Source organism: Engystomops pustulosus, chromosome 6, assembly GCF_040894005.1.
Source record: "Engystomops pustulosus chromosome 6, aEngPut4.maternal, whole genome shotgun sequence".
Taxonomy (NCBI): Eukaryota; Metazoa; Chordata; class Amphibia; order Anura; family Leptodactylidae; genus Engystomops; species Engystomops pustulosus.
Window position 1 is genome coordinate 157,534,585 of NC_092416.1, and position 25,876 is coordinate 157,560,460.

The 25,876-nt window shown below is 42.0% G+C and overlaps 1 protein-coding gene across 2 annotated transcripts; it reads left to right on the top strand.

Annotated features, from left to right (window-relative positions):
• Positions 1–286: 286 nt before the first annotated feature.
• On the top strand, positions 287–25,387 carry TNNC2 (troponin C2, fast skeletal type). 2 transcript variants are annotated; one of them, XM_072112022.1, is made up of 6 exons: positions 287–375; positions 22,994–23,048; positions 24,060–24,203; positions 24,422–24,536; positions 24,623–24,759; positions 24,891–25,387. In XM_072112022.1, exons 1-6 carry the CDS (start codon positions 373–375, stop codon positions 24,920–24,922), a joined length of 486 nt encoding a protein of 161 aa, XP_071968123.1. In that variant the 5' UTR covers positions 287–372; the 3' UTR covers positions 24,923–25,387. The 2 variants fall into 2 exon arrangements, with proteins under 2 accessions (XP_071968123.1, XP_071968122.1); XM_072112021.1 differs by lacking the exon at positions 287–375 and adding an exon at positions 22,442–22,596.
• The last annotated feature ends 489 nt before the right edge of the window (positions 25,388–25,876 follow it).

Sequence of the window (25,876 nt, forward strand, 5' to 3'; positions counted from 1 at the left end):
TACTGGAAATTCCCTTTAACTATTTACAGGGAGAAGAGGACCATGTGTTCATACTTGTCACGGACCCCTCCCTTTTTACCTGGTCTTTTATTTTGGTTGTTAGCCCCCCTTCTTATGACACAGGCTAAATTTGGTCAAATGCCTGTCCCTCCAATCAGGGGATAGCTGGCATAGGATTGGAAGTGGGGGGGTGTCGTTGTTAGTGGCATCCAATCAGGACCAAAGTGGGAGCAGGTGTGCGAATGGGCACAGTACAAATTAGAGGCCACTCATTAAAGAGAAAGCTTTGGGTGTCTGTACCGAGGACCTAGCAGACGCCTCCCGCCTGTCCATTTTCTCTCTCTCTCTCAGGCATCGGGGTGACCTACCAAGATGGTAAGTGAGCAGAGACCTTTGGATTATACCTATGTGAAATCAATACCGGAGTGCTAGGGGAATGACTTACTGCTTTCAAAAATGGCAGCGGTGTCCATAGTAACATGCCTTGCCGTAATGAATAGTCCACATGGGCTCAGCCATTAGTCATTGCTGAAATAACTCTCGTCATCACGAAACTTTGCACCGACCCCGAGAGTGATGGATCAATATGTCACAGGGTCACAGTGAACAAAGTTTCCTTTATATTTCTGTAATTCCTTTATGTATCAAATATGTTACGCAAATTCCAAAGTGTGTTTTCTACCCGTTTCCTTCTATCTGATCTCTAAGAAAAGTCTCCGAACTTAGTACAGCCGTGACTCCCGAGCGCGGTTATCGATTATGGAAGGGTTTGCGATATCTGGTGTCAGATGTTCCCCCATGTGCCCAATGAGTTCCATCTGTTCCGCTTCTGAGATGTAGCAGAGCCAAATTTTTTCTTTAACCCTTTGATTCTGGAACTTTCTCAAGTTAGTATATGTAAAATACCCAAAGGGTGGGATAAATTTTGCTCAGTTGCATATAGACGTGAATGGGAGATTTGTGCAGAAGGGTACGATATATACATGTAGAGGAGATAAGCGTGATGGGAGGATCTTGTCTTGTATTGTGGATTTAGAACTATATATATAGTTTGTTTTCATAGACATGTCTGGTGAAGGGCTGCTTTGGCGCAATCACGGTTGGTTGTTTAGGGTGTATTCGCAGACGGCAGCAGTATGTGTACAGGTGTTGATCCCAGTAATTAGAAAGCAATGCTAATAAGCAGAGGTCAAGACTTGGGAGTGAAAGACTGTCTGATATAATATGAGGCGACAACATTGCAACCACTAATATGTGAGCTTCTAACATATGGGTGCGTCCCCCGATTTGCGTACAATTTAATAGAAAGATTTTTTCAGAGTAATTCCATATTTGTCGAGATGTTGTATTATGTCAATTTTATATCCTTTAAACATGGATTCTACTAACGCAACATACTACAGCATCATGCTGCGTGCCGTGGGGTCCTAGCGTGTATTGACAGTCGATTAACTCCATACATTTTGGAAAAAGTTGCACCAAAGAAAACAAACAAGTCCAAAATATATTGGACTACAAGTGGCCCGCTGCAAGTTCACTGATGGCTATCCCACCTTTTATACTAACAGCATTGTGGATGGGATTTTAAACATTCCTAATATCTCACAGTAAAGTGACTAGTGGCCAAAGAGATACTGGTCCATTTCAGGAGGTTTTGGTAGCAGATGTTTCCACGGATGAAAAATGTCTTTGTGTGTTCCCAGCCTTAATTTATAAAATGACAAATATATTTATGGTATGTACAGCTCATCCATCATGGCTGGAGCTACACTCTGGCCCACAATTACTAAGAACAGTGCAGTCTGTACTAGGTGCAGTTGTCTGTGTATAATGCAGGGTGCCCCAGATTCGTGAATTGTGGTGCATGTTCTGCATGAATCTGTCACCCCCTGCACTGCTCCGACAGAGTGCACCCCTTTTTTGGTGCACCTTTAATATGAGGTGTGCAACACGTTTCTGTCGGACTTTGCATGTTTAATGTAGCGCACGGTCCGACTGAGCACCAGAACGCCCATTTCAGTGACGAAATTTGCGTCGAGTGAAGAACAGTGCAGCCACGACACAAAAGGATTGCGTGTGACTCAAATGTGGCGCGGACACTTCTTAAATACCTAGCAAGCAGTTTGCACTAGAAAGAACGTGCAAAGTGCGACAGAAAACTGGCGCAAGGTCCTTAGTAAATGTGCCCCACTGACAAAAAAAATTTACCAAATTGGCATCCTGGGTTGGGTTATTACGTTTTCTGTTTGGGAGCTCTATTGTTCTCCCATTTTTGAGAAATTTGATCTGATATTTTATAGAAAAAAAAAAAGCGATAAAAAAAACATACCGCTGTACATGGCAGAGAGGTCCCAGATTGACTGGTCACTGTTGATGAGGTCGGTGGCAATCACAGGTGAGACTAATGGTTGGTGGCTGCAGGGGTGAAGGTTCAATCACTTGGTGAGAGATACATGTGAATGTGTTGTGAGAAGCTGATGGTTCCGTGTGAAGGCTCTGCGACGTATCACTTACCCCTCAGACATGTGCACGCTTTCCAAGTAGCACAGCTGCATTTTACAGCCCCTCCTAGCCTCACCACCTTCCCCTGGCCATCACCCATCCCAGTGACACATTACTTCCAGGACTGGGACAATTGCACAAATAAATGTGATGAGCAACTGCAGAGGACTTCATGTTCCCTTCCCATACCAAAAGCAAAAATGATGGGGACAAAGCTTTGCTACAATGTACCAGCTCATTTATTTTATTCAAATATAGAAACATTGGGGGAGATTTATCATCAAGTTTCTGAGGTAAAACTGTTCTAGTTGCCCATGGTAAACCAATCAGAGCTCAGCTTTCATTTTATAAACAGATGTGGGAAAATAAGCTCTGATTGGTTGCCATTGGGCAACTAGAACAGTTCTCCTCAGGATAAATCTCCCCCATGGAGCGGCATTCATCATTTTTGGCACTAGGTGTTGTTTTTTGGTGCTTGATGTGAGCGGAGATTTGCACCGTAATTTTATATTGTGGCGCACGGCCTCGGTGATCTCCGTCAGCTCCATTGAGATGTATGGAGCAGAACAGTCATGCGCAGCAGTCTGATCCATTACTCTTTGGGAGCGACGAGGGGTCCGACTGATTACATGATCTGTGGGGGTCTCATCACTGAGGCCCCCACGATTAGCAAGTTGGACCCTATGTGTGTGGGGCACACCGTAAGAACAACACATGTCAATCCACATTCATGAAGGGTTTTAGGACTGGGTAGTTTTGCTTTTAGTCGGTGTAATTATGCTCCAAAAAAGTGTTGGGAAACTAGAAGTGCAGAAAAAGTGCCGGGATTAAAAAGCAGCGCCCAAATCAAGCAACAAACAAAAGAAGTAGCGAGTGTCAGAGAAGAAGCTAAAATGGGGCGCCGACATATTATAAATGTGATGCACATGGCGCAGCAATATTTGGTCCAGGTAGCATAAAGATAAGTATAATAAAGAACGTATACTTACCTAAGTCCTTACCTTTGGTCCAACATGGCATCTTCCATCATCCCTAATATTTGTTGGTTTAAAGAGGCTCAGTGGTGACGTCCCGTTGACAGCATCCAATACAGACTGCCACCACAGGTCGCTGTCAACAGGACGTCACTTCTGAACTTCTGTATACCAACAGAGGCCGGGGGTGATGGGAGGCGCCAGCCTGGACCCTGGAGCTCAGCTTTAATTTTATAAAAAGCTGTGGGCAAATCAAAACTAAGCTCTGATTGGTTCAACGGACAACTAGAACAGTTCTCAGACACTTCTGATAAATCTATGAGGCTTAGAAGAAATAACAGAAAGACATTCTGATAAACCAAGGACATTTACTCATGGTTCATGGTACCAGGATTGTGGTAATCCTCTTAGATGTGTTATCCATGGCCTCCTTTCTTCTAAAATCAGCTTTTACAATTATGCTAATGAGTCTGAAGGGCTGTTTCACCTTCCTCCCCTGCTCCCTCAGCACTTGTGCAGTGAGCACACCCTGGTTTATTATGCTTGATTTTGATGGTAGATTTCCTTTAACTGTGACTTTATGCAAAAAAAACATAAAATTTTTTTGGCACTCAGTACGGTTTATGCAAAGAAAAATGCTACTTTTGATTTTTTTTTTTTTTTTGTGCCATGCAGCACAAGCCAAGCAGTGCTTTTTGCACTGATGGGGAAGACGGTTGTGACTCAGAGACAGTCTTGAAGAGGTTTTCATATCTTGACATATCTATACGATACATCATAAATAGATGCAGGCCCTACCTCTCAGACCCACACCCATCTCAGGAATGGAGGTCCATCAACAGTTCTCTAGTTAGATGTGGGTCCCCAATGTAGGACCTGCATCTATAATCTTGTGGATATGTCGGGAATAGTCTAGAAGGGAAAACCCCTTTAATATTTCGGCCCCGATTACTGAGCCGCATGAGTATAAGGCTCAGCTCACACCAATGTTAGTGGTGTCTGTTGCTATTTACCATTATTTATCACACCGAAAATAACAAGAGGTACAGTGTTATTTTTTCCACTGTAAATAACAGAAGCGTGACGGAAGGGAAACTTCCATAGATACAAGTTTATGGAAAGTGATGGTAAAAGTGAAGTATTAGGTGTCCGGTATTGTCTTACATAACGGTAGAAGGTAACAGACACCGCTAGACTAATAGGACACATGGAATAGTAATGTAGCCATAATGACTGTATACAAGACTATATACAGAATAGCTAGATTAGGCTACAAACCAGATGAACCCCAGTACGCTCAGTGGAGTTCATCAGCGATGTTGACGTCTGTTATATGATGATGATGTTATATATGATCCACCTCTAGAAGAGGCAGGACCCCATAGCAGACTTCTGAATAGGGTCCCCCTTCCCCCTTAAAAAAAATTGTACATACAGGCGGTCCCCTACTTAAGGACACCTGACTTATAGACGGACCCCTCTGCCCACTGTGACCTCTGGTGAAGTCTCTGGATGTTACTGTATTCCCAGACTGCAATGATCAGCTGTAATGAAGCTTTATTAATAATCCTTGGTCCCATTACAGCTAAAAAAATTTAAACTCCAATTGTCACTGGGGTTAAAAAAAAAAAAAAAATTGTCTGGATCTACAATTATAAAGTATACAGTTTCGACTTACATACAAATTCGACTTAAGAACAAACCTATGGACCTTATCTTGTACGTAACCCGGGGACTGTCTGTATTTGTATACTCACATATGTGAGTTACAATCATACACGATTAATAAACTCATACAAATATTTATATACATCCAGTATATACAAACTGGTGCTCACCGTGTATTATGCATGTCCTTCTGAAGTGTGGCCCTGAGCTGGTGCTCGGTATTTCCATCTTACACCTACCATATCATGTGGTAGGTTTCCTTTAAGTAGCTCCCTCTCTTATTATACCCGTACAGTAAAATAATACCCAGATACCCCAACAGTAGATCCTCTTTCCTTTTTTTCTGCTGTATTTAGCAGTGACACTGGCAGGCAGGGATGACATCATCACATGATGTCATCATCTGCCGTCTCTGCTACACACAGCAGAAGCAGAGTCATGATGATAGTGCTGGGAGCTGCCGGCTCTGCTACACACAGCAGGATCAGAATCACAGTGATGGTGCAGGGAGCTGCTGGCTCTGCTACACACAGCAGGATCAGAATCACAGTGATGGTGCAGGGAGCTGCTGGCTCTGCTACACACAGCAGGATCAGAATCACAGTGATGGTGCAGGGAGCTGCTGGCTCTGCTACACACAGCAGGATCAGAATCACAGTGATGGTGCAGGGAGCTACTGGCTCTGCTGCACACAGCAGGATCAGAATCACAGTGATGGTGCAGGGAGCTGCTGGCTCTGCTGCACACAGCAGGATCAGAATCATAGTGATGGTGCAGGGAGCTGCTGGCTCTGCTGCACACAGCAGGATCAGAATCACAGTGATGGTGCAGGGAGCTGCTGGCTCTGCTACACACAGCAGGATCAGAATCACAGTGATGGTGCAGGGAGCTGCTGGCTCTGCTACACACAGCAGGATCAGAATCACAGTGATGGTGCAGGGAGCTGCTGGCTCTGCTACACACAGCAGAATCAGAATCACAGTGATGGTGCAGGGAGCTGCTGGCTCTGCTACACACAGCAGGATCAGAATCACAGTGATGGTGCAGGGAGCTGCTGGCTCTGCTACACACAGCAGGATCAGAATCATAGTGATGGTGCAGGGAGCTGCTGGCTCTGCTGCACACAGCAGGATCAGAATCACAGTGATGGTGCAGGGAGCTGCTGGCTCTGCTACACACAGGAGGATCAGAATCACAGTGATGGTGCAGGGAGCTGCTGGCTCTGCTACACACAGCAGGATCAGAATCACAGTGATGGTGCAGGGAGCTGCTGGCTCTGCTACACACAGCAGAATCAGAATCACAGTGATGGTGCAGGGAGCTGCTGGCCCTGCTACACACAGCAGGATCAGAATCACAGTGATGGTGCAGGGAGCTGCTGGCTCTGCTACACACAGCAGGATCAGAATCACAGTGATGCTGCAGGGAGCTGCTGGCTCTGCTACACACAGCAGAATCAGAATCACAGTGATGCTGCAGGGAGCTGCTGGCTCTGCTACACACAGCAGAATCAGAATCACAGTGATGGTGCAGGGAGCTGCTGGCCCTGCTACACACAGCAGGATCAGAATCACAGTGATGGTGCAGGGAGCTGCTGGCCCTGCTACACACAGCAGGATCAGAATCACATGATGGTGCAGGGAGCTGCTCGCTCTGCTACACACAGCAGAATCAGAATCACATGATGGTGCAGGGAGCTTCCGGTGGTCTCCTCCCTCTTTACCAACTGAGCTGATGTCCCTGCACATACCTCCAACTGGGTGGTACAGAGCCCAAGAATTGCCACTGTCCCGCTGGATTCGGGACAGTTGGGATTTATGGAGAAGCAAATCTCTAACCTTTGTTGAATCTTTGATTTATTGATATGCATTTTATTCTATATAGACTCAAACTTTAGCCCTAGTCACAAGGATGAAGTGTCTGCCATGTACACACAGTGATATCTTCCTACAAAGGGAAAACAACATTTGTTTGGTATGTTTTCCTTAACAACCAATCATAATGCAGCGTTCTTAAAAACCTTCTTATTAGACATTTGCTTTCACAAGTGGGCATAGAGGGACATGATGGGGTGTGTGGCCGGCATGGGGCGTTCCTGTCCCACGTTTGCAATTGCTACAAAGCTGGGTCTGGTGCAGAATTGTCTGCCAGTGCAGCCACCCCACCAAATACATCGTACGGTGTTGGAGGGGTAGGGACGCAAGATACCTGTCCTCCAAGAAGTCTGTGAAAACTCACTGGCTTAGGGTGATGCAACACATGGCGTTTTGAAACCGTTTTTGGTCCGTTTTTAAGCAGTCCGTTAAAAAACGCATCCGTTTTTCGAATTTGCGCAAATGTATTATAAAGCATCCATGATTCTGATATACTTGGCACGTTTTACGTTTACGCTGTGGGTCACTGGCATTCCTCGTTTTTCTCAGGAAAAGGGACAATTTTAAGGGCATGCCCGCCCTCAGAAAATGGGCATTTTTATGTTCTATAAATACAAGCACAAAAGATAAGACCACACATAGAGAAACACAAAATTACAGGACCCGTAATTGGTACGGACCACATAAAGCTGGGCACACGGAAAATGCACCAAACCCATAAGATGCCCTTTAATTACAGTAAATTACTCTGTGGTTAACCCTTTCAATGACAATCAAGTAATTAAAAGGTCCTGCTTAGGCCACAGAACATGGAGAATAGAGGACGCTGACAGCTCCACCAGTAAATCTGCCTCTACCTCCATGGACATTCTGACAGCAACCCGATAGCCGCACCATGAAATAGTGCCATCTGCCTGGGGCTTTGATGTTTGTGGGCAGGGGTACGGGGTGATGGGGCAATGCATCTTATGTCTGTCACTTCTATTCGTAGTGTGGGACAGCTGCTTTTTACACAAGGCTATGGGGGAACAGGTGTCTCCTCCTATTTATAGATGGGAACAAGAGGACTGGGGATCTTCTTAAGTCTCTTGTATTAACCTATAGATTGACCAAGGGAGTATGTTACAAGCTCTCCGAATAGTACGGTATATAGGCAGCAGCTACAGCCTATAATAAACCGCAATATTCTAATGGGACACTACTGTTTACTAGAACTTTTAAAGAAGGATCTATTGTTGCCTGTTACCAGCCACTTTGGTGAATTTCCTGATCATATTCTCATTCGCACGCGACAAGGTCTTAAACGTATCTGCGATTGGGACAAGCTTCTCAACACAATTCAAATGCAACATGTGAACGTGGTCCAAGGCTCAGAAGCTAATGCTATTCTACACAGTGCACAAAGCTAAAAACAATGAGGGCTAATCATGCTGCGGTATTGTACAGAGCCGTCCGCTTCCACATCCATTCACTGTTCCCAAACTAGATGATTGACGCGGATAGCATAGGAGACCAAAATCAAATTGGTGAAGACTGTGCAGATCCTAAGGGCGCGTTCACGCGTTGCGTTTTGGTTCTGTTTACATTGCGTTTCGAAGCGAATTACAACAGCTGACGAGAGGTGATTTGCCAAATGACATTATTGTTAACATTTTCATTGCGTTTTGTAAACACAAATTTTCACTGTCATGTTATTAGGCAAATCACCTCTCCTCAGCTGTTGTAATGCGTTTCGAAACGCAATGTATACACGACCAAAACGCAACGTGTAAACGCAGCCCGAGGGGGCAACTAAACAGTGCAGCCAGCCAGGTTGTCATGCGGCCGGCCACATCAATTAAGTAATTGGGACCATAATTCATAACCAAATTATTTTTTAGTAACAGTCTCATGTACTGTTACCATGAAACTGTTACTAAATATTTTTTGTTATGAATGCATCACAGTCGCATCTTGGCTGCTCCTTCTTATCACACCCTAATAATGAATATTAGGGTGTGAATATATGGTTAATGAATCCCCATATATTTATAGTCTTAGCTTTTATGGAGGAGATTTATCATCAAGTTTCCGTGGAAAAAACTGTTCTAGTTGCCCATGGAAACCAATCAGAGCTCCTCTTTAATTTTATAAACATCTGTGGAGAAATGAAAGCCTAGCTCTGATTGGTTGCCACAGGAAACTAAAATAGTTCTGCTCTAAAAGACTTATGATAAATTTCCCCCTATATGTTTATACCTCATAATAAATCTGTTTTGATGCATTTTACTTAATGTGCACCGTGTTGTTCCTCTTTTATTCCTCTTAAAATTTCAAACTGTGTAGTGGCAACCTCTCAACATGTAACACCCAGTTGGAAGCACAGAAGAACAATAAGTTTTAGATTTGTGCCAGAATGATTAACGCAATGGGGGAGATTTATTACTGACTTTTTGACATTAAAAAAAAATGTCAAAAAGGGGTTTCTTATTTTGCGATTTTTTTTTTTTATCAATATAAGGGCCTTTTCACGACACTCAGAAATAGTGGCTTACACATAGAACCACTGCTAGTGCAAAGCCAGATTTATGATTTGCAATTTTTTAAGAAAATCACAAAAAAGTTGACTCCACTCCCTTCCTGGTGTATGTGTTGTTGCGATTATTTTATTCCACTTGCAATTATTGTGTGATTATGCTACAAAGAAATCCCAGAGAGATCAACTTTCATAAATCTGAAAAGCAGCGCAGCTCCAAGGCAGTCATAGAATTATCGTAAAGAGTCGCCTAATGATAAATCTCCCCCCAACGGCAGGCATTTACTAATTTGGGTACAGGGTGGCGCAGAAAGGGTGCTATCATTTTCCGTGGGATATAAATTTGTGGTGCAAGGAATTAATGATTCGGCGCACAAACAAAAAGGTTTAGAACTGTCTCCCCATTCATGAAGGTGAAATAGAACTTTATAGATCAGCGATCTGATTGTGCGCCAAAAAACAAGTAAAAAAACTAGATGTGCAGGAAAAGTGTAGGATTCCCAAGCGCCAAAACAACCAACTATTCATGCGTGTCGGAAAACCACTGATATTGGGGGACATGTATTATCGTATCTGCACCTAAGAAATGTTGCGGATCATTTATAATGAGATTGCGCCAGAAAGAACAGATGTTTCCGACTATGCCGTCTCCTCCCTCTTTTTTTGTTGCAAGTGGGCGTGGCCTAACTCTTCCACATTATCCGTCACATTTATGTGTATTTTGTCGGCATTTTTAGGCACAATTTTTGGCGCACAATAGACCAGGAAAAAAATGGTCAGAGAGCAAAATTAAGGCGCACATCTCATTGATGTCGGCATTTTTATGGCGTACGACTGATAATTACCATCTACCCATTATTTACTTACAGCCGTGCGCCACTTTAAAACATCGGGCTGTGCTTTCCGGAGATTGAATTCCGATGCCAACAGTCGTGCTTGCGCCAGAATTAGTAAGTTCCCCCCCCCCCCCCCCACATTGTGTCTCGGACACTTCATAAGGCACAGCAGGAGCAGCAAGGTTAAAAAAATCTGCAAGTTTTCCGCTTTAAAGTCTATAATAACTGCACCTCAATTACCGAGTTACCAAAACAGATATAAAAGGAGAATTCAAAGCGTCTAAGAACTATCCATGGAACAGACCAAGAACTGGGCAGGGTGAGCACAAGCTCCACTCCTTTGGAAGCAGAAATAGTTTATGTAAAATTTGAGAATTTATCAAATATGGAATATGAACAGTGATCTGGTTTTCCTGCTTATTAGAAGGGAGATTCCACATGTGAAATCCCAGCCAGGGTTATGTAATGAATAATTGGCAGGGATGTTATTGATCAGCTTGGGTAAGTAGAAGGTGTTAATATCTGAAAATGGATCTTGACATCGATCCTCTCTCTCTCCCTATGGGGGAAGTTTATCATAAGTCTTTTATAGCAGAACTGTTATAGTTGCCCATGGGGACCAATCATAGCTCAGCTTTCATTTCCCCACAGATGTTTATAAAATTGAAGCTGAGCTCTGATTGGTTTGGGCAACTAGAACAGTTTTACCTCAGAAATTTGATGATAAGTCTCCCCCTTTATGTTTATCCAGATCATTAGAACCCTAAGGAAGATATACGGAATAGATATTCACATTATAGGAGTCACATGCAGGGTCAATTTTACCTATGTTATTTATTCCCACCTGTAATTACCAATGTAGTAGAAAATGTATTCTACCAGATGGGGTTAAAGGGATTTTCCAATATACGCCATCAATATGTGATCATTGGGGGCAGAAAGGGACTCTGTCAACAGCTTTTACTCCTTAAAACTACCAGCCCCCTTAGGTAAGGGATGAAATATCCTTTCTACAATCACCTCTTTTATGTGAAATATCACCCGTTTACCTATAAAAAAAAGTCATGTGAAAATCGTCAGAGAGGAGTCAAATTTGCCGGAGATAAGTCCCTTTTAGAGGCTGCAGATGCCCCTATCTTCACTTCTATAGTAGCTAGAAACAAGTTTTTGGTATTTTGTTAAAGATAAGAATCTCATCTTTCAAATAACATCAGTGATACAGGAAGTTAACAGCAAAGTTGGGAGTATGAACTGTAAATTCAAAATTCTTTAGCTTTTTTGTATCACCAATGTAGCTCATTACAATTTAAAAGATGAAATTCTTATCTTTTATAGGACACAAAAAGCATATTTTTAGGTTTTATAGAAGCAATCATAAGTGTTTCAGAAGTGACACTCCCCTTAAGCCTCTAAAAGTGTCTCATCACAGGAAAAGTGACTCTTCTCTGCATTTGACTCGAAGGAGATTTTTTTTATTTGTAAATGGGGGAGATTTCACATAAAAGAGGGAATTTTAGAATTGACATTTCACACCCTGAGGGGGCGAGAAGTTTATTGGGGTAAAAGGTGGTGATAGAGACCCTTTAGAGCTGCTAGGCCTGCTGTAGCTGCACAACTGTATTCTGCCCGCTAACAATAGTGTGTTGTAATTGTAGTCTACAATTTGTGACACGCCAATTGTATGTGCTCGACCTGTTGCTTTAACAATTGGCTAGAAGAGGACCTTTGTTCTCATGATCAGTGTGGGTCCTGACAGGTCAGATTATTATCCTTTGTTCTATGGATTGTAGATACTTCATATAATCCTTTTAAGCCTGAGGCCGCATTCACACGTTGGGGCAGATGTATTATCGTATCTGCGCCTTAAAAGTGTCTGGAATTGTCTTTTTTTTGTGGCACATAATGTATGCGGATCATTTATAATGTGTTGGTGCCAGATAGAATGGTTTCTTCCGACAATCCCCAGACTCGTCAGTTTTTTTTTTGGCGCAAGTAGGCGTGGCCTAACTTTTCCACATCATCCGTCACATTTATGTGGAGTTTGTCGGTTTTTTTAGGTGCATTTTTTAGCACAAAACAGACCAAAAAAAGATGGTCTGAAACAACAGAAAAAAAAAACAGGCGCAGTCCATGTAAGATTTTGGCGCACATCTCTTTTGAGTAGCCGGACTGATTAGTTCCGTCTGCAATTACTTACAGCCGTGCATTACTTTAATACATCGGTCTATGCTTTCCACAGTCTGATCTCAGATGTCGACAGTCGTGGTTACGACACTATTGCGTGGTTGCTACACGTTGGGGGGGATTTACTACTTGTGCTGCAAGGACGACTGTCGGCATCGAAGATCAGTCTCCGCAAAGCACAGCCCGATATATTAAAATGGCGCCAGAAAAATGCCGACAGTAATAAAGTGTTTGCCAAAATCTTTCATGGACTGCGCCTTAATTTTGCTCGCCTAAAAATGCCGACAAAATACACATAAATGTGGAGGATAATGTGGAAACATTAGGCCACACCCACTTGCGGCAAAAAAAAAGACGGAGGTGTTGGTATAGTCAGAAACATCTGTTCTTTCTGGCGCAAACTCATTATAAATGATCCGCAACAGTTCTGCGCAAAAAAAAACCCATTAAAATACTGGCATTTTTTTAGCGCAGATGCGATAATACATGTGCCCCGTTGTCGTAGGTGCTCTGTGAAAGGCGCCTCCAAATTTATTATTATCATGAAATATAATGCTCATTATTAACATGAAATTAAATTCAGGGTCTATCACAGTGCAAAATCACATACAAAAACGCACAGAAAAACAACCCAAAATGCATCCAAAGTAAAAGCATCCAAAAATGCATTAAAAAATGCAAAGCGTGAATACGGCCGGAGGCAGATTCTTCTGCTCTGCTGTGATCATGTAAGAATGAAAGGAATGCTACTTCCTTGGCTGTGCTCACCTGGGGGGTCTTGAGGGGAAAAAATATTTAATAAATTATAACATTAATAATATGTTGAATTGATCACTTCTTGTACAGGTAATCAATTCCAGATGGTTGTGGGATCTCACTACTGAATAAATATGAAAATATATCAAATATATCTCATGGTAAAAACTGCAGCCGTCTTATCTCAGCCAAAGTTAGTTATCATCTTTGACCCTTACCCCATGATCCCTTCTTCACCGGCATGAGTGCGCCCCCTGCTGGATCTGTCTGTAACCTCCGTGTCTCACTCCAAGGGCTCGAAAACATGTGATGGACATGCAGAAGTTTTTCCGGCATGGAATTTGAGCTGCGTATTATATACAGCAATTTTTGGGAAGGTGAAAGAGGAATGAAGGATGAAAAATTTAAATTTCACAAGCCCCTGCCCCCCCAGTGTATTGATTTGTAAAGCATGACGGAATTTGATGGCGCTATATAAAGATTATTATTATACCACCCCTCTTACTACCCCCACCCTGTCTAATGTCCTCCTAACATGGCCCTATGTATAATGCCCCCTGTGTTGTAGATTCTGACTTGCTGACTTACTTACTCTTTGATCTTACAATTTCCCTTCTTTTCTTTTTTCTGTTTTAACAAAGCCAAAAAAATCTGATTCTTCCCCATTGCCCTGTAGCAGTCCTCAATGTTGCAGCAGGAGCCGATGGTTCCCTGCATCACCATCCCATTTAGTACAGGAAAACCAATGTAACAGTACAAAATGAACCGTGTCCCAGATTAAACCCAGGTCCTGCTCAGCCCAGGATGCCTGGGAGGTAAATTCTACATGGGATAGAGCCCTTTACTTACAGCTCCATCTACAGGAGGTTGCTAGAACAAAGTGACAAATCCATACTACTACTACTACTACTAATCCTTTATTTATATAGTGCACACAGATTACGCAGCGCTGCACAGATCTTTCCAGATTATTCCCTGTCCCCAATGGGGCTCACAATCTGATATCCTAAGTGTGTATGGAATGGAGCAGCAAACCCCTTTATTTCTGCAGCATGAGACCTATTGTATCAGTCCAAATTTACAGGCCCCAACCCAAAATAGCTGAACTAAATGCCGCATGCAAGTTCAGTTCTGATGTGCTGGATATATACAGGTAAATCCGCAGGCTATACAGGAAAAAAATTGCATCACGCTGCCCCCTTGTGGTTTACATGGTTCCAGTTGCCAGTTTACTTCAATTAATTCATTCTTTAGTGTCTTACATGCAAAGATTTTCTCAATTACCAGATTTAGGATGCTACCTTAAAATATTATAGATTTGTTATTATAACATGTGACATTTTATGCCTGTAAATTGCCATTATTGTAATATTTTACACTGTAGCACTTATGGGAGGGTTGGCTGTTGATACTTGGCAAGTGATATAGTGCCACCTAGTGTAACTTACTTGGTACTGCAGTGTAATTGTACAGTCTATAGCAGTGATGGCAAACCTTTTAGAGACCGAGAGCCCAAACTACAACAAAGATCCGCTTATATATCGCAAAGTGCCAACACAGAAATGTAATTTGTGATTTATACTCCCTTCTCTGTCACAGTTTTCATTGATACCAGCACCCTGAGGACACCAATAAAACAGAAAATAGTCCCAGGTAGAGCTGTCACTTTAAAATAGCTCTGTGCACAGCAAGTCCTGGGCTGTCTGGGACTGCAGGAAGATACCTGGAGTCCTCTCTGGTGATGGCCTGGGTGCCCACAGAAAGGGCTCCGAGTGCCACCTCTGGCACCAGTGCCATAGGTTAGCCACCACTGGTTTATAGCTTTTGCCATGAATAGACCGCACAGGGTGTTTGGCAAGTGAATGTGAGCAGATAACACAGAAATAAACTATGTATCTGGACAATTAATGGATATGGTATTTATTAATTTCAGTGTTTTTATGAAACCATCATAAAATTTGATTTTTTTTGTGGACTTTTATTCGTTTGTTCTTTTATTGATTTTAAATGAAATCTACCATCAAAATCCATCATGATAAATCAGGGAACCCTTCCTCATAGATCCAGGCACCGTGACTGGGGTAATATTATATTTCTTATCCATTGCCTCCTTCCTTCTAAAATCAACTTGTATAATTATGCTAATAAGCCAGGCTGTTACACTGTTTCCCCTCCCCTTGCTCCTTCAGCATTTCCCTCTCCCTTATGTAATCTCAAACAATGGGGGAAGGTGGGGAGTGTAACAGCTTGTGAAGTTACAGCACGGAGCGGCTCTGGTAACACCATCATGGATGACAAATATAAGTAGAATACCACAGTCACAGTGCCTGGATCTATAAGTAAGTGACCCAGATTTAGACTTCCTGTAATTTAGTTTTTCCATACTTTCTTTGGGTTGTATATAAGCTTTAAGATGCCCCAGTAAATACCAGTGTAATGAGTTTCTGTGGCAGATATGTGTCTAATAAAGGTCTGCTTCTCAGCCATCTTTGTACTTTTGTGAGGCCCTGAAGTCTTTAGGACAAAATGGTCTGGGTCCTGAAGAGGTTAATATAAAAACCTAAATGACATGTCTCCTTTATTCTTTGTGTCGTTACAATCACGGGGGATACTAAATTTATATAGGTTTTATTGTGTTTTAATACATTTAAAAAAAAAAAAAAACCCGTACAAAAAAATGTATGCGTTTTGCCATTCCGTTTCCAGCAGGGACTATAGTCAATGTGGCGCTCTCCTCCCCAAAGTGGCGCATGGGTCGGAGAAACCTGAAAACGGGCAGGGAGGGGGAGATGCATGTACTTTTGTACCAGAAAACTGTCAGAGAAGACATAATAAATCTCCCTCATTGTATGCCATATTGCATGATGGTGACATACACAATGAAAATCTGCAGAATGTTGCTAAGTTTGTTACCGTTATTTTCACCCTCATCACATTGCATGTCCTTTTCTCAGTAGTAATTTACCATTTCCTTTGCTGGACGCTGCATATTTTCGACCCATAATAAAAAATCAGTAGCAATTATAGATAATCTGATCATGTCCTAAATGCAGCTGTACCAAGTATTACTGTTATTCCCTATCCTGTGATAATATGATTAATAGGAGGGGGCCCCCACCATTCACAAGAATGGGGGTCCTCTTCTCACTAACTGAATGAAATGAAATAGAGAGGATAAGGAATCACATAGTGGCCTGTTTCATCCCATTACTGAAATACACTTGCATGTTTAGCTGAGCTTGCATGTTTATGAGGGGGTCTAGCGGAACAGCTGTCAACTAGACAAGTATCCTGCCGTCAACTATTCAAAGCGTATGGGCAGCTGTAGGGTGGTAATACGTCCTGCTAGTACAGACTACAGGTATACGGCTGTGATAGATGAACAGCAAGTAGCTTTTAATAGCTGTACACTAAATAGCTGTATCTTCCAACTCCAAGAGGGGTATAAGACGCTACTGGTTAGACCTGGTCTGAGCTAACAAAGATTTGAGCTAAATTCTCTGCCAGCATTTATGCCCCTAGCTTGCCCCGCTGTCCGAAACAACCAAAGCAGTGTGTAGAGCGAAAAAAGTTCTGAACTGATGGGGATGAAGAGATTAAGATAGAAATATAGTAAATCTCCTACATTAAATTTATAGTTCTAGGACATGTTTTCCAATGGGCCACATGGCTGCCTTCATTCTGGCTATTTTTAACTTAAAAAGACAACCCCCTTAAAGATCATCTTGAGTAATATACATTTTCCTTTCTACTTTATATGTAATTGACTCATATTTATCTATGCTTGTTATTTCACTATTATTGTTATTTTTACTAAGTGGACCTCCATACAGGACTGTAACTACAGCGGTAGCAGCCATAGCAGCTGCTATGGGGCCCACAGTGTCAGGGGGCCCTGGTATCCGACCAGACACACTAAACAATGTAGGATGTACCATTATATACATATTTTGCTGCACATTGTAGATTGTAAAATGTATATACTAGTGCACATCTTCCACAGTATATAGCATGAATCAGCAGCTCAGATAAGAAATGTCGGGGGAGAGGACAGCAAGATGACAGGATTAAGGCCCGTTCCACACTTGTGAGTGTGATGCGATGAACTCTCATCACACTGGAAACGCATGCTGCCGGGAACGCACGGCCCGAACGCTGCACCGCGGGAGTGAACTCAGCATGTCAGTTCACTCCCGGTGTGCAGCGTTCGGGCCGTGCGTTCCCGGCAGCATGCGTTTCGAGTGTGATGCGAGTTCATCGCATCACACTCGCAAGTGTGGAACGGGCCTAAGGATCTCTCATCTCTAATTCCTGCTATATACTGCCCCCATGTGGTCAGCAGCCACTGAGACAGATCTGTGCAAGTGTATGAGTGCATTGATCAGTGCATTAACATGTGTATGTTTGTAAGAGGGTTTTAAAGTGTGAGTATACAAATATATACAGGCGGTCCCCTACTTAAGAACACCCGACTAGCAGACAACCCATAGTTACAGACGGACTTCTCTGCCCACTGTGTCCTTGGTCCAATTACAGCAAAAAATTTTGAGACTACAATTGTCACTGGGGCAAAAAACATTTTTTGTCTGGATCTACAATTATAAAATATACAGTTTCGACTTACATGCAAATTGAACTTAAGAACAAACCTATGGACTACCTGTATATATATTCTGAGGGCGATTCCCATTCAGAAGTCTTCCATGGGGCCCTGTCTCTCCTTGTTACGCCCCTGCCTCCATAACATACAGTGAGTCAGTCATCATCTTCATGACGCCAAGTATTATTCTGCCGCCTGCAGTATTTATGCTATAGTCATAGTCTAGGGAATAACAATCTGATTGTCGGATCCCCACTGATCATGAGAACAGAAGCCCAACGATCACAAGGAAGGGAGATCCTAATTAATGAAGCGCCTGGTTGAGCGTACCCAATGACACGCCACTCACTACTATGGGAGCATTGTAAATTGCAGAGAATATTGCACTGCTATCTCTGTCACTCAGAATCACTGTTTTTAACAGTGCCGGAGATACTAGTAGGCTGTGCTCAGCAATATCTGACGCTCCCATAATAAGGAATTGGAGCCGGCAGTACACAGGTTCAACCTCAGGATCTGTCAGTTCTCATGATCTTTGGGAGTCCAAGCAGTCGGACCCCTCGAGCGCAATGTCATCCCCTATCCATATAACCAGCTTGTTATTTCACACCATGCCTTTATGCCTTTGTGGCGGCCCTAGAAAGAGAAGAATACATTTACTTCTCCGTTCAGACGACCTCTGCCGGGTGAATATGGCAATATCCTCATGTTACTAACAATAAGTCAGTGACCAGAGACTCTATATTTAGCTGGGTATGAAATGAGGAGGACTGAGTGTAAGAAAGGAATTATTGTACACTACTCTGAGTGCCAGCGAGGACAGTGATGGCCTTTATAGAGAATCTGGTGTATTATTTAGAACTAAAATAAAGGATTTCATTCTTCATCTCAAAAATCACATTTAGATTTTATGGAATTGGGAATGTTGAACAGCTTGATCTTAATGGCCGTCTTCTAGTCGACATACTGTAGTCCAGTATAGTAACATTCAGCTATTGCCACCCCAAATGTAGTCAGTAATCAGTCCCTTCCTTAATGGGGTTGGACATTTTACCTCATGTTTTTTGTGGCAGTGCAGGGGGGCAATATATTAGGTAGTTTACCAATTAATAGTTCTGCTCTGCTTTCTTAATATGTAAAGTGAAGCCTCCTTTTTTTTACCTCATCAGTCAGACAGTCCTGTTCATAAAATGGCCGCACATGGAGGGTCATGTGATCTCTATATGTCCAAGAACAATCTGCAAAGACCTTGATGTTATAAATTCATGAATACTATCATAAGGTAGGGCGATTGTTCATGGACAGATAGAGATCAAATGACCCTCCATCTGCGGCCATTTTATGGACAGGAATGTCTGGCTGATGAGGTAAAAAACAAGAGGCTTCACTTTACGCAGTGGCGTAACTTGAGGTGGCGCTGAGGATGCGATCGCAACCGGGTCCTGGAGGCTTAGGAACCCATAAGGTGTCACCTTCCCATATGAGAAGACTAGTACTATAAAACATACATTATAGTTGGGGGCCCTGGCACAGACTTTGCACTGGGGCCCATCAGCTTCAAGTTACGCCACTGACTTTACAGATCAAGAAAGCGGAGCATAACTTGTAATAGATGTATATTGGTAAATGACCTTATATCCTGCCCCCATAATTACACACACATTACACAAAATATGAGGTAAAGTGGCCAACCCCTTTAAAGGGTTGTCTGACATGAAAAATGGGGTTTGCACCACTCCTGTTCATCATCTGATATTCCAACTAAGCCCCATTTATTAGTACTGAGTTGAGCTGCAATACCAGACAAAGCCCATGGACAAGAGTGGCGCTGTTTCTTAAAATTAAACAAAAGGAAACTAGTTTTCGCTTCTAGTCTAATACAACCACTTTTGGCATTATGCACCTTTATATGATTAGTATCTAAAATGTAACGATCCATTATGGGCTCTAAATATATTGTTCTTGCAAAGAGCCTTAGAGAGGTTGTCCAGAGGTTAAAAAAATATGGCTGCTTTCTTCCAAAAACCGACCATAGTTTGTGCTGGTATTGGAGCTAAGCTCTATAGAAATGAATGCATCTCAATTGCAATACCACTCACTACCCATGGTCAGGAGAGGAGCTGTTTTTGGAAGAAAGCAGCCATGTTCTACTACCCCTTTAAAGGAGTTATCTCAGGACGGCCTCACAGAATGTAAATGTTTCCTCTGGAACAGGGGTCTAAGGAGGTTGCACCCCTTGTACATTTATGTCCTATCCTGTGGATAACCCCTTTAATATAACCATCTAAAGTCTATTTTGACCGAACGAGGTTGATCCTCTGTGACCTTTGCCTTGTCTTGTATCTCAATCATCGCACCTCATCCCACTCTACATAAAATTACATTGATCATCTATGTAAATTCATGCAAATTGCCCCTTCCTTTAGGCATGGATTTGCTGCCTCTGATTGCATAGAAATGACATTAAAGTTGTTAAGATGCAGAAATCAGCAATTTAGTGCACATTTGGTTAATTCATTTTCCCTTTTTTTAAACAAAATTTCATTTTCCTTTCACATTTCGACACATGCTCTTATGTGTACTACAACTCCCACCATATCCAACTTAACACTGAACATCCACACCATAATGGCATGTAGGAAAGTGTGACTGTCTTAAATGTGCAACTATTTCAAAACCCTGTCCAAGAGTGGTGGCCAATGGCTTCATGATTTTTTCGGGTATACTAAGTAAGATTTTTTTGGGGGTAAACCCATTACAATAAAAAAGAAAAGATTTTTCTTTTTAGGCTTTTTTAATATGTGTGGTCACTGTTAGACACCATTGCCCAGTTGCCAGTATTGGCTGAAGTGGCTACTTACTTCCCTTTCACCCCCTTTAGGGTAGATCACCACATTATGCAGCATGACCCATCTTGCTGTGATGTATGTACATACCCCACCGGATGAAACTTATCTATATGGGGAACCATGGCATAAACTTTTGAGGCTCAGTTAGGGATTTGATCAGATCCAATTTCATTTGGAAGGAATTTTCAAAATCCAATCCAAAAATGCAGTGTGAATCCAGCCTTTTCATCTCTCTGTCTGGATCATCTGGTCTTCTTTCAAGTCCTGGGTCTCCATCATCTTTGGACAACACATGATTCACCCAATTTTCACCCAATCAGTTGCTGAGTGATGACATTGGGGCACATTTTCTTACCCGTCCCGTTGACGATGCCGATCCGGAATGTCCAGTGAGGATTCAGAGCTGCAGTGATTCACTAAGATCGTGCGTCCAATTTTCTGCATATGTCGCTTCCCCGCTGAGGTCCCCCGGTAGTTCACCTTCTTCTTCCCGGTGTATGTGAGTGGTGATCTTACGACACAATTTCATTTTTAAATGACGCAGTTTGTCCGAATCAGTCGGGTTGCCACGTCCCCTGATTTGTGTCGCATGAAAGCCGGCGCCGTTGCGCCACAATTCGATCGCATGTGCCAAAAACCCGGGGAAATTCAGCGCAAAATGAAAAAATTCGGGAAACCTGACGGAAATGCGTCCGATGGACCCTTAGTAAATGTGCGCCATTGTGTTTGACTTAGTCACTGATTTGTAGATAAACTCACATGGAAAAATCTTTGAAAAAAGGTTTTGCCTGCCATAAAACCCTTCTGCACCGATTCTGCTAAAAATCTAAATTCAAAATGAACATCAGAAAACCCAACATACAGATTTTAAATTGTGAAAATCCTTGTCAAATTCCGCCTAGTGAACAAGTCCTAGTGGGTATGTTCACACTATTATGTGTGTCAAACCAGATATTCTGTCAAATTCCATGTCCAAAACTGGGTCAAAAATCCCCTCTTGATTTCTGAGGTAAATTTTGACTAACATGGCCTAAATTTTGAGCACGATCCAGCCAGATTGTAGTAAATTGGGAATGTAGTAAAATCGGTGACAAAATCCTTTATGTATGAAGGATATGTTCACAAGGAGGAAAAACATATTCTTTACAATTTCGGGTATCATATATCTATGGTAATTTTTTTTTCACAAATTGTGCATATTAACTAGACATCAGGTTGTTATTCTTAACACAAATCAGAGAACTACTTTAATTGGGCTGCACATGAACGCTAAGGGGGCAATTGTCCGTCTTAAATGTCAGCCAACAGATCTATTATCCGTCTATGGCCCACTTAGGTGTACTTAAGAATCTAAACGAGCCATAATAGACTTCAGTTCGTTTTAGTTGATGATAGATCTTCGGCCGACAATTACCACCTCTGATCCCCCATTTGGTGTATATTAGCTTCTGATGGATATTGTTGAGTTGTATACACTGATCCGGATAGATTGACCAGGTATCCATACGTATTGTGGAGAATACAAGGCATTGTGGGTCCTAAGGGTCTGAGCTGAATTCTAAATCAGTTTTTTTTTAGAGAAAGCTGCTCTGTCTGCAGAGTGTATATTTAGTAGTTTGGCAGCTTCCAGCATCTCCTTCTCTGCCAGTCTTAGGGGTTCATATGTGAGAAGGTAATACTATCCCCCTCTGAGCTCCTCTCCCTATAAGGAGCCTTGAAGAGTCTGCTAATTATACCAGCTCTTATCTTCTGGGCACCAGCAGCCACCTCTTGGGGTTCAGTCATCTGTGGACATAGTGGTGTGAGGAAGCCCTGTGTCCCCTGTAACCATGTCGCAGGTCAGTCTGCATTCTTCTGGTGCCACCAGCCTTGCTCAAGAACCTTTACTTATGGGTTATCCAGCCTTGCCTTATTTTTTTTTTTTTCAATTCTAATCTTTAATTTCTTTAGTTTTTTCTACTTTGGTTTTTGGGAAAACTCGGTCTAACCTGTGGATTTAGAACATGTCTGGATTGATTTTTTTTTTTTTCTTCAAAAATATGGACTTAAGGAAAATGAAAAAAAAATTCTTGCGTCAGTAGGCCCTACTCCACCAATCTGTATTGAAGGAGTAGAGTTGTAGCCCCTTCTTCTTTAGCCCATTCTTCTTACTGAGTTAATGGATGGATTATTAATGGTTGGGAAACCCTATCAGTGGTTACCGGCACTCATATCATACATTTGTTTTGTTTGCAGCCAACAGACCAGCAGGCCGATGCGAGGTCCTTCCTCAGTGAGGAGCAGATCGCTGGTAAGAATTTCTGGTTTTACTATTTTTTATGTTGTGGTTATAGCTATACAATGTCAATTGGATAGGAGGGAGACTCTAGTTTGGTAAAAGTCATGTTTCAAGGCTCTTTAATGGGTCGGACCACGACTTTCATTGGAGAAATAGCTTCATTCCTTCTAGAGGAGAACTTAATTTCTACCTCTTTACAAGGAACATTGCTTGTAAGATTATTTCCTGCTGTACATTAATATAGGTGCATGATTCTGCCATTGTGTAATTGATATGAATGCTGTGAGTTTTAGAGTAAAATTATTATTAGAGGCCGTATTTTATAATAGAAAAAAATTCAATTCATAGTGCAATTCCATGACTTTGATGGAATAGTTCTCAGAGCGTGAGAGAGTCTAAGTGTATGTATAGGAGTATATATAGAAAATAGGCAAAAAAAGCAAGATATATACTCAATATATACAGCCTATTAGTATAGACACTGTCATCTTTGCTTTTCCTAATGTTTTAGACTAGGTTCACACCAAATGTAGCATGAAATGCAATTTTTGGGCAAAATACAGTAATATAAAATTAGTGCATTTGCAAATTAAGTGTTTGTACATCTAGTAAGAAAATTGCAAAAAATAATCTCAAATGAAAAAGAAAACTTGCAACAGTAAAAACATGCATAATTCAATTAGAAAAAAGGTGTGTGTATATATATATATGGTAAATAATTAAAAAAAAAAATAATTGCAATAATACATATAGAATATACAAGACACCATAGTACCTGAGAAGAGATTGGGGAACAGTACAAGACAAGTGGCTGTCAGGGAGACATCAATCTCAAGAAGAACCACTCATAGTAGGAAGTTCATAACCAATGTAGTACAACCAATGCAGAGAAATGTATCTTAAAGGTGGCATGAACACCCAAGCTCCTGAGATGCAACAAGTGAATGTTGAAGAATATATGTTGTGTATGTGGTGTTCCCCCCAGGAAAAAGATATTTATGGGTTTTTTTCGTATTTTAACAGAGTTCAAGGCCGCCTTCGATATGTTTGACACTGATGGCGGCGGTGACATCAGCACCAAGGAGTTGGGTACTGTCATGAGGATGCTTGGACAGACCCCAACCAAAGAAGAGTTGGATGCCATCATTGAGGAAGTAGATGAAGATGGTGAGTTTAGGCAAAAGACAGATCAATTTAATAGCGTTATCTGTCCACACCTATGTAACTACTGTGTATTATGTTGTGTAGTCTTTGACCTAATAGTTCATGGTCAAAGACCATAATCATCACCTAAACAATCAACTCAAAATGGGGGTTATAGATATTATAATAAACGTAATGACTGTTCAATAAGTGGCTGAAGAAATAATGATGGCATCTTACAGGCAGCGGTACCATCGACTTCGAAGAGTTCTTGGTCATGATGGTGCGCCAGATGAAAGAGGATGCGCAAGGAAAAAGTGAAGAGGAGTTGGCTGAATGCTTCCGCATCTTTGACAAGTGGGTATCACCTTTCATTGTCTAATACGTAAGGTCTACAAATAGACTGTGCTCCATTTCTGATGGAATCTCTTGTTGCCTCTCAGGAATGCTGATGGCTACATCGATGGTGAGGAGTTGGCAGAGATCCTCCGTTCCTCTGGTGAGAATGTGACAGATGAGGAGATTGAAGAGCTGATGAAGGATGGAGACAAAAACAATGACGGCAAGATTGACTTTGATGGTAAGTCAGGTGTACCTTTCCTATAATTGGCATAGCTCATGTAACGTTCAGTTAGGATGATTGCTACACCTAGAAATGTAGGACACAGCCTTCACGTTATCTGATGCACACTTGTCTTTGTCTCTTTGCAGAGTTCCTCAAGATGATGGAAGGTGTACAATAAGCTGTTGGACATTCCTTTGGAGCGTTTTGACGCTAGCTTGTACATTAAACTTGTCTTACATTTCTGCTGGATGGAGTAATTCCCCCCCTGCTCTGTCTTGCATCTCCCAGAATCTTCTACTTCTCAACTTTGCCCAGCGAACACCATCTCCGATCGCCTGCGGAGAATCTTTTCCGTTGTTTTCACCCAGGTCTTCTGCCTTCTACATCTTTCTAAATTTCTACAACGTTCAGGTGTTTATTTATAAACGTGAAAAAAACCATCATTAAAAGTCTTAGTGAACCTATTTCACCGCTCTGGGCTGCATTCAAAACCCTCATACGCAAAGTACATAGTGGATGAGCGTCTCTTTTGGGCACAGTAGGCATTACAGGCTAACGTCTTCAATTGTTTTCATTCTACTTTTTTCTTTCACAAATGCATTGCCAACTGATAAAGTGATAAATTATTTCTAATCGGCTCAAATGGTGTTTGCATGTTATTGGTCCAGTAAGTTAAGTGTGTTACTCACAATTGTCAATGTAACTTACATTTGGTCACAGCCATTAGATGAATGACAGATTATACCTCTCTCTCTCTCTGATGGCAGATGTTGGGGCAAAGAAGGAGCGGGCATGTTGAATTTCATCATGTTCGATCCTTTGAAGCCACTGACTAGCGATAATGGCAGAAGCTTACTTTCCTTTTGCTATGTATGTGCTTGGTCAAGCCTAGCATGCATGTACATGATGGGTAGTGAGGAGTAGCTACTGAAGATGGATTGTTCGTACACTTTTTAATCTGTATTGGATAGGATTTTCTCAGGATTATTTGAAAAGATTTTCTTTCCAGGAATAGTGCCCCGATGGACCATGGGCTGCGACAATAATAAGAGCTCATCTCTCAATGAGGTGTAATACCAGATCCACCCGATGGACCAGAGGGGCAGTGTTTTTGCAAATCTTTTTTCTAATC

Bases quoted from the DNA above. Each gene is read 5' to 3' on its own strand.
- TNNC2 (XM_072112021.1), top strand. The intron at 24,204-24,421 runs GTGAGTTTAGGC...GGCATCTTACAG, and splicing joins TGAGGAAGTAGATGAAGATG to GCAGCGGTACCATCGACTTC. The intron at 24,537-24,622 runs GTGGGTATCACC...GTTGCCTCTCAG, and splicing joins TGCTTCCGCATCTTTGACAA to GAATGCTGATGGCTACATCG.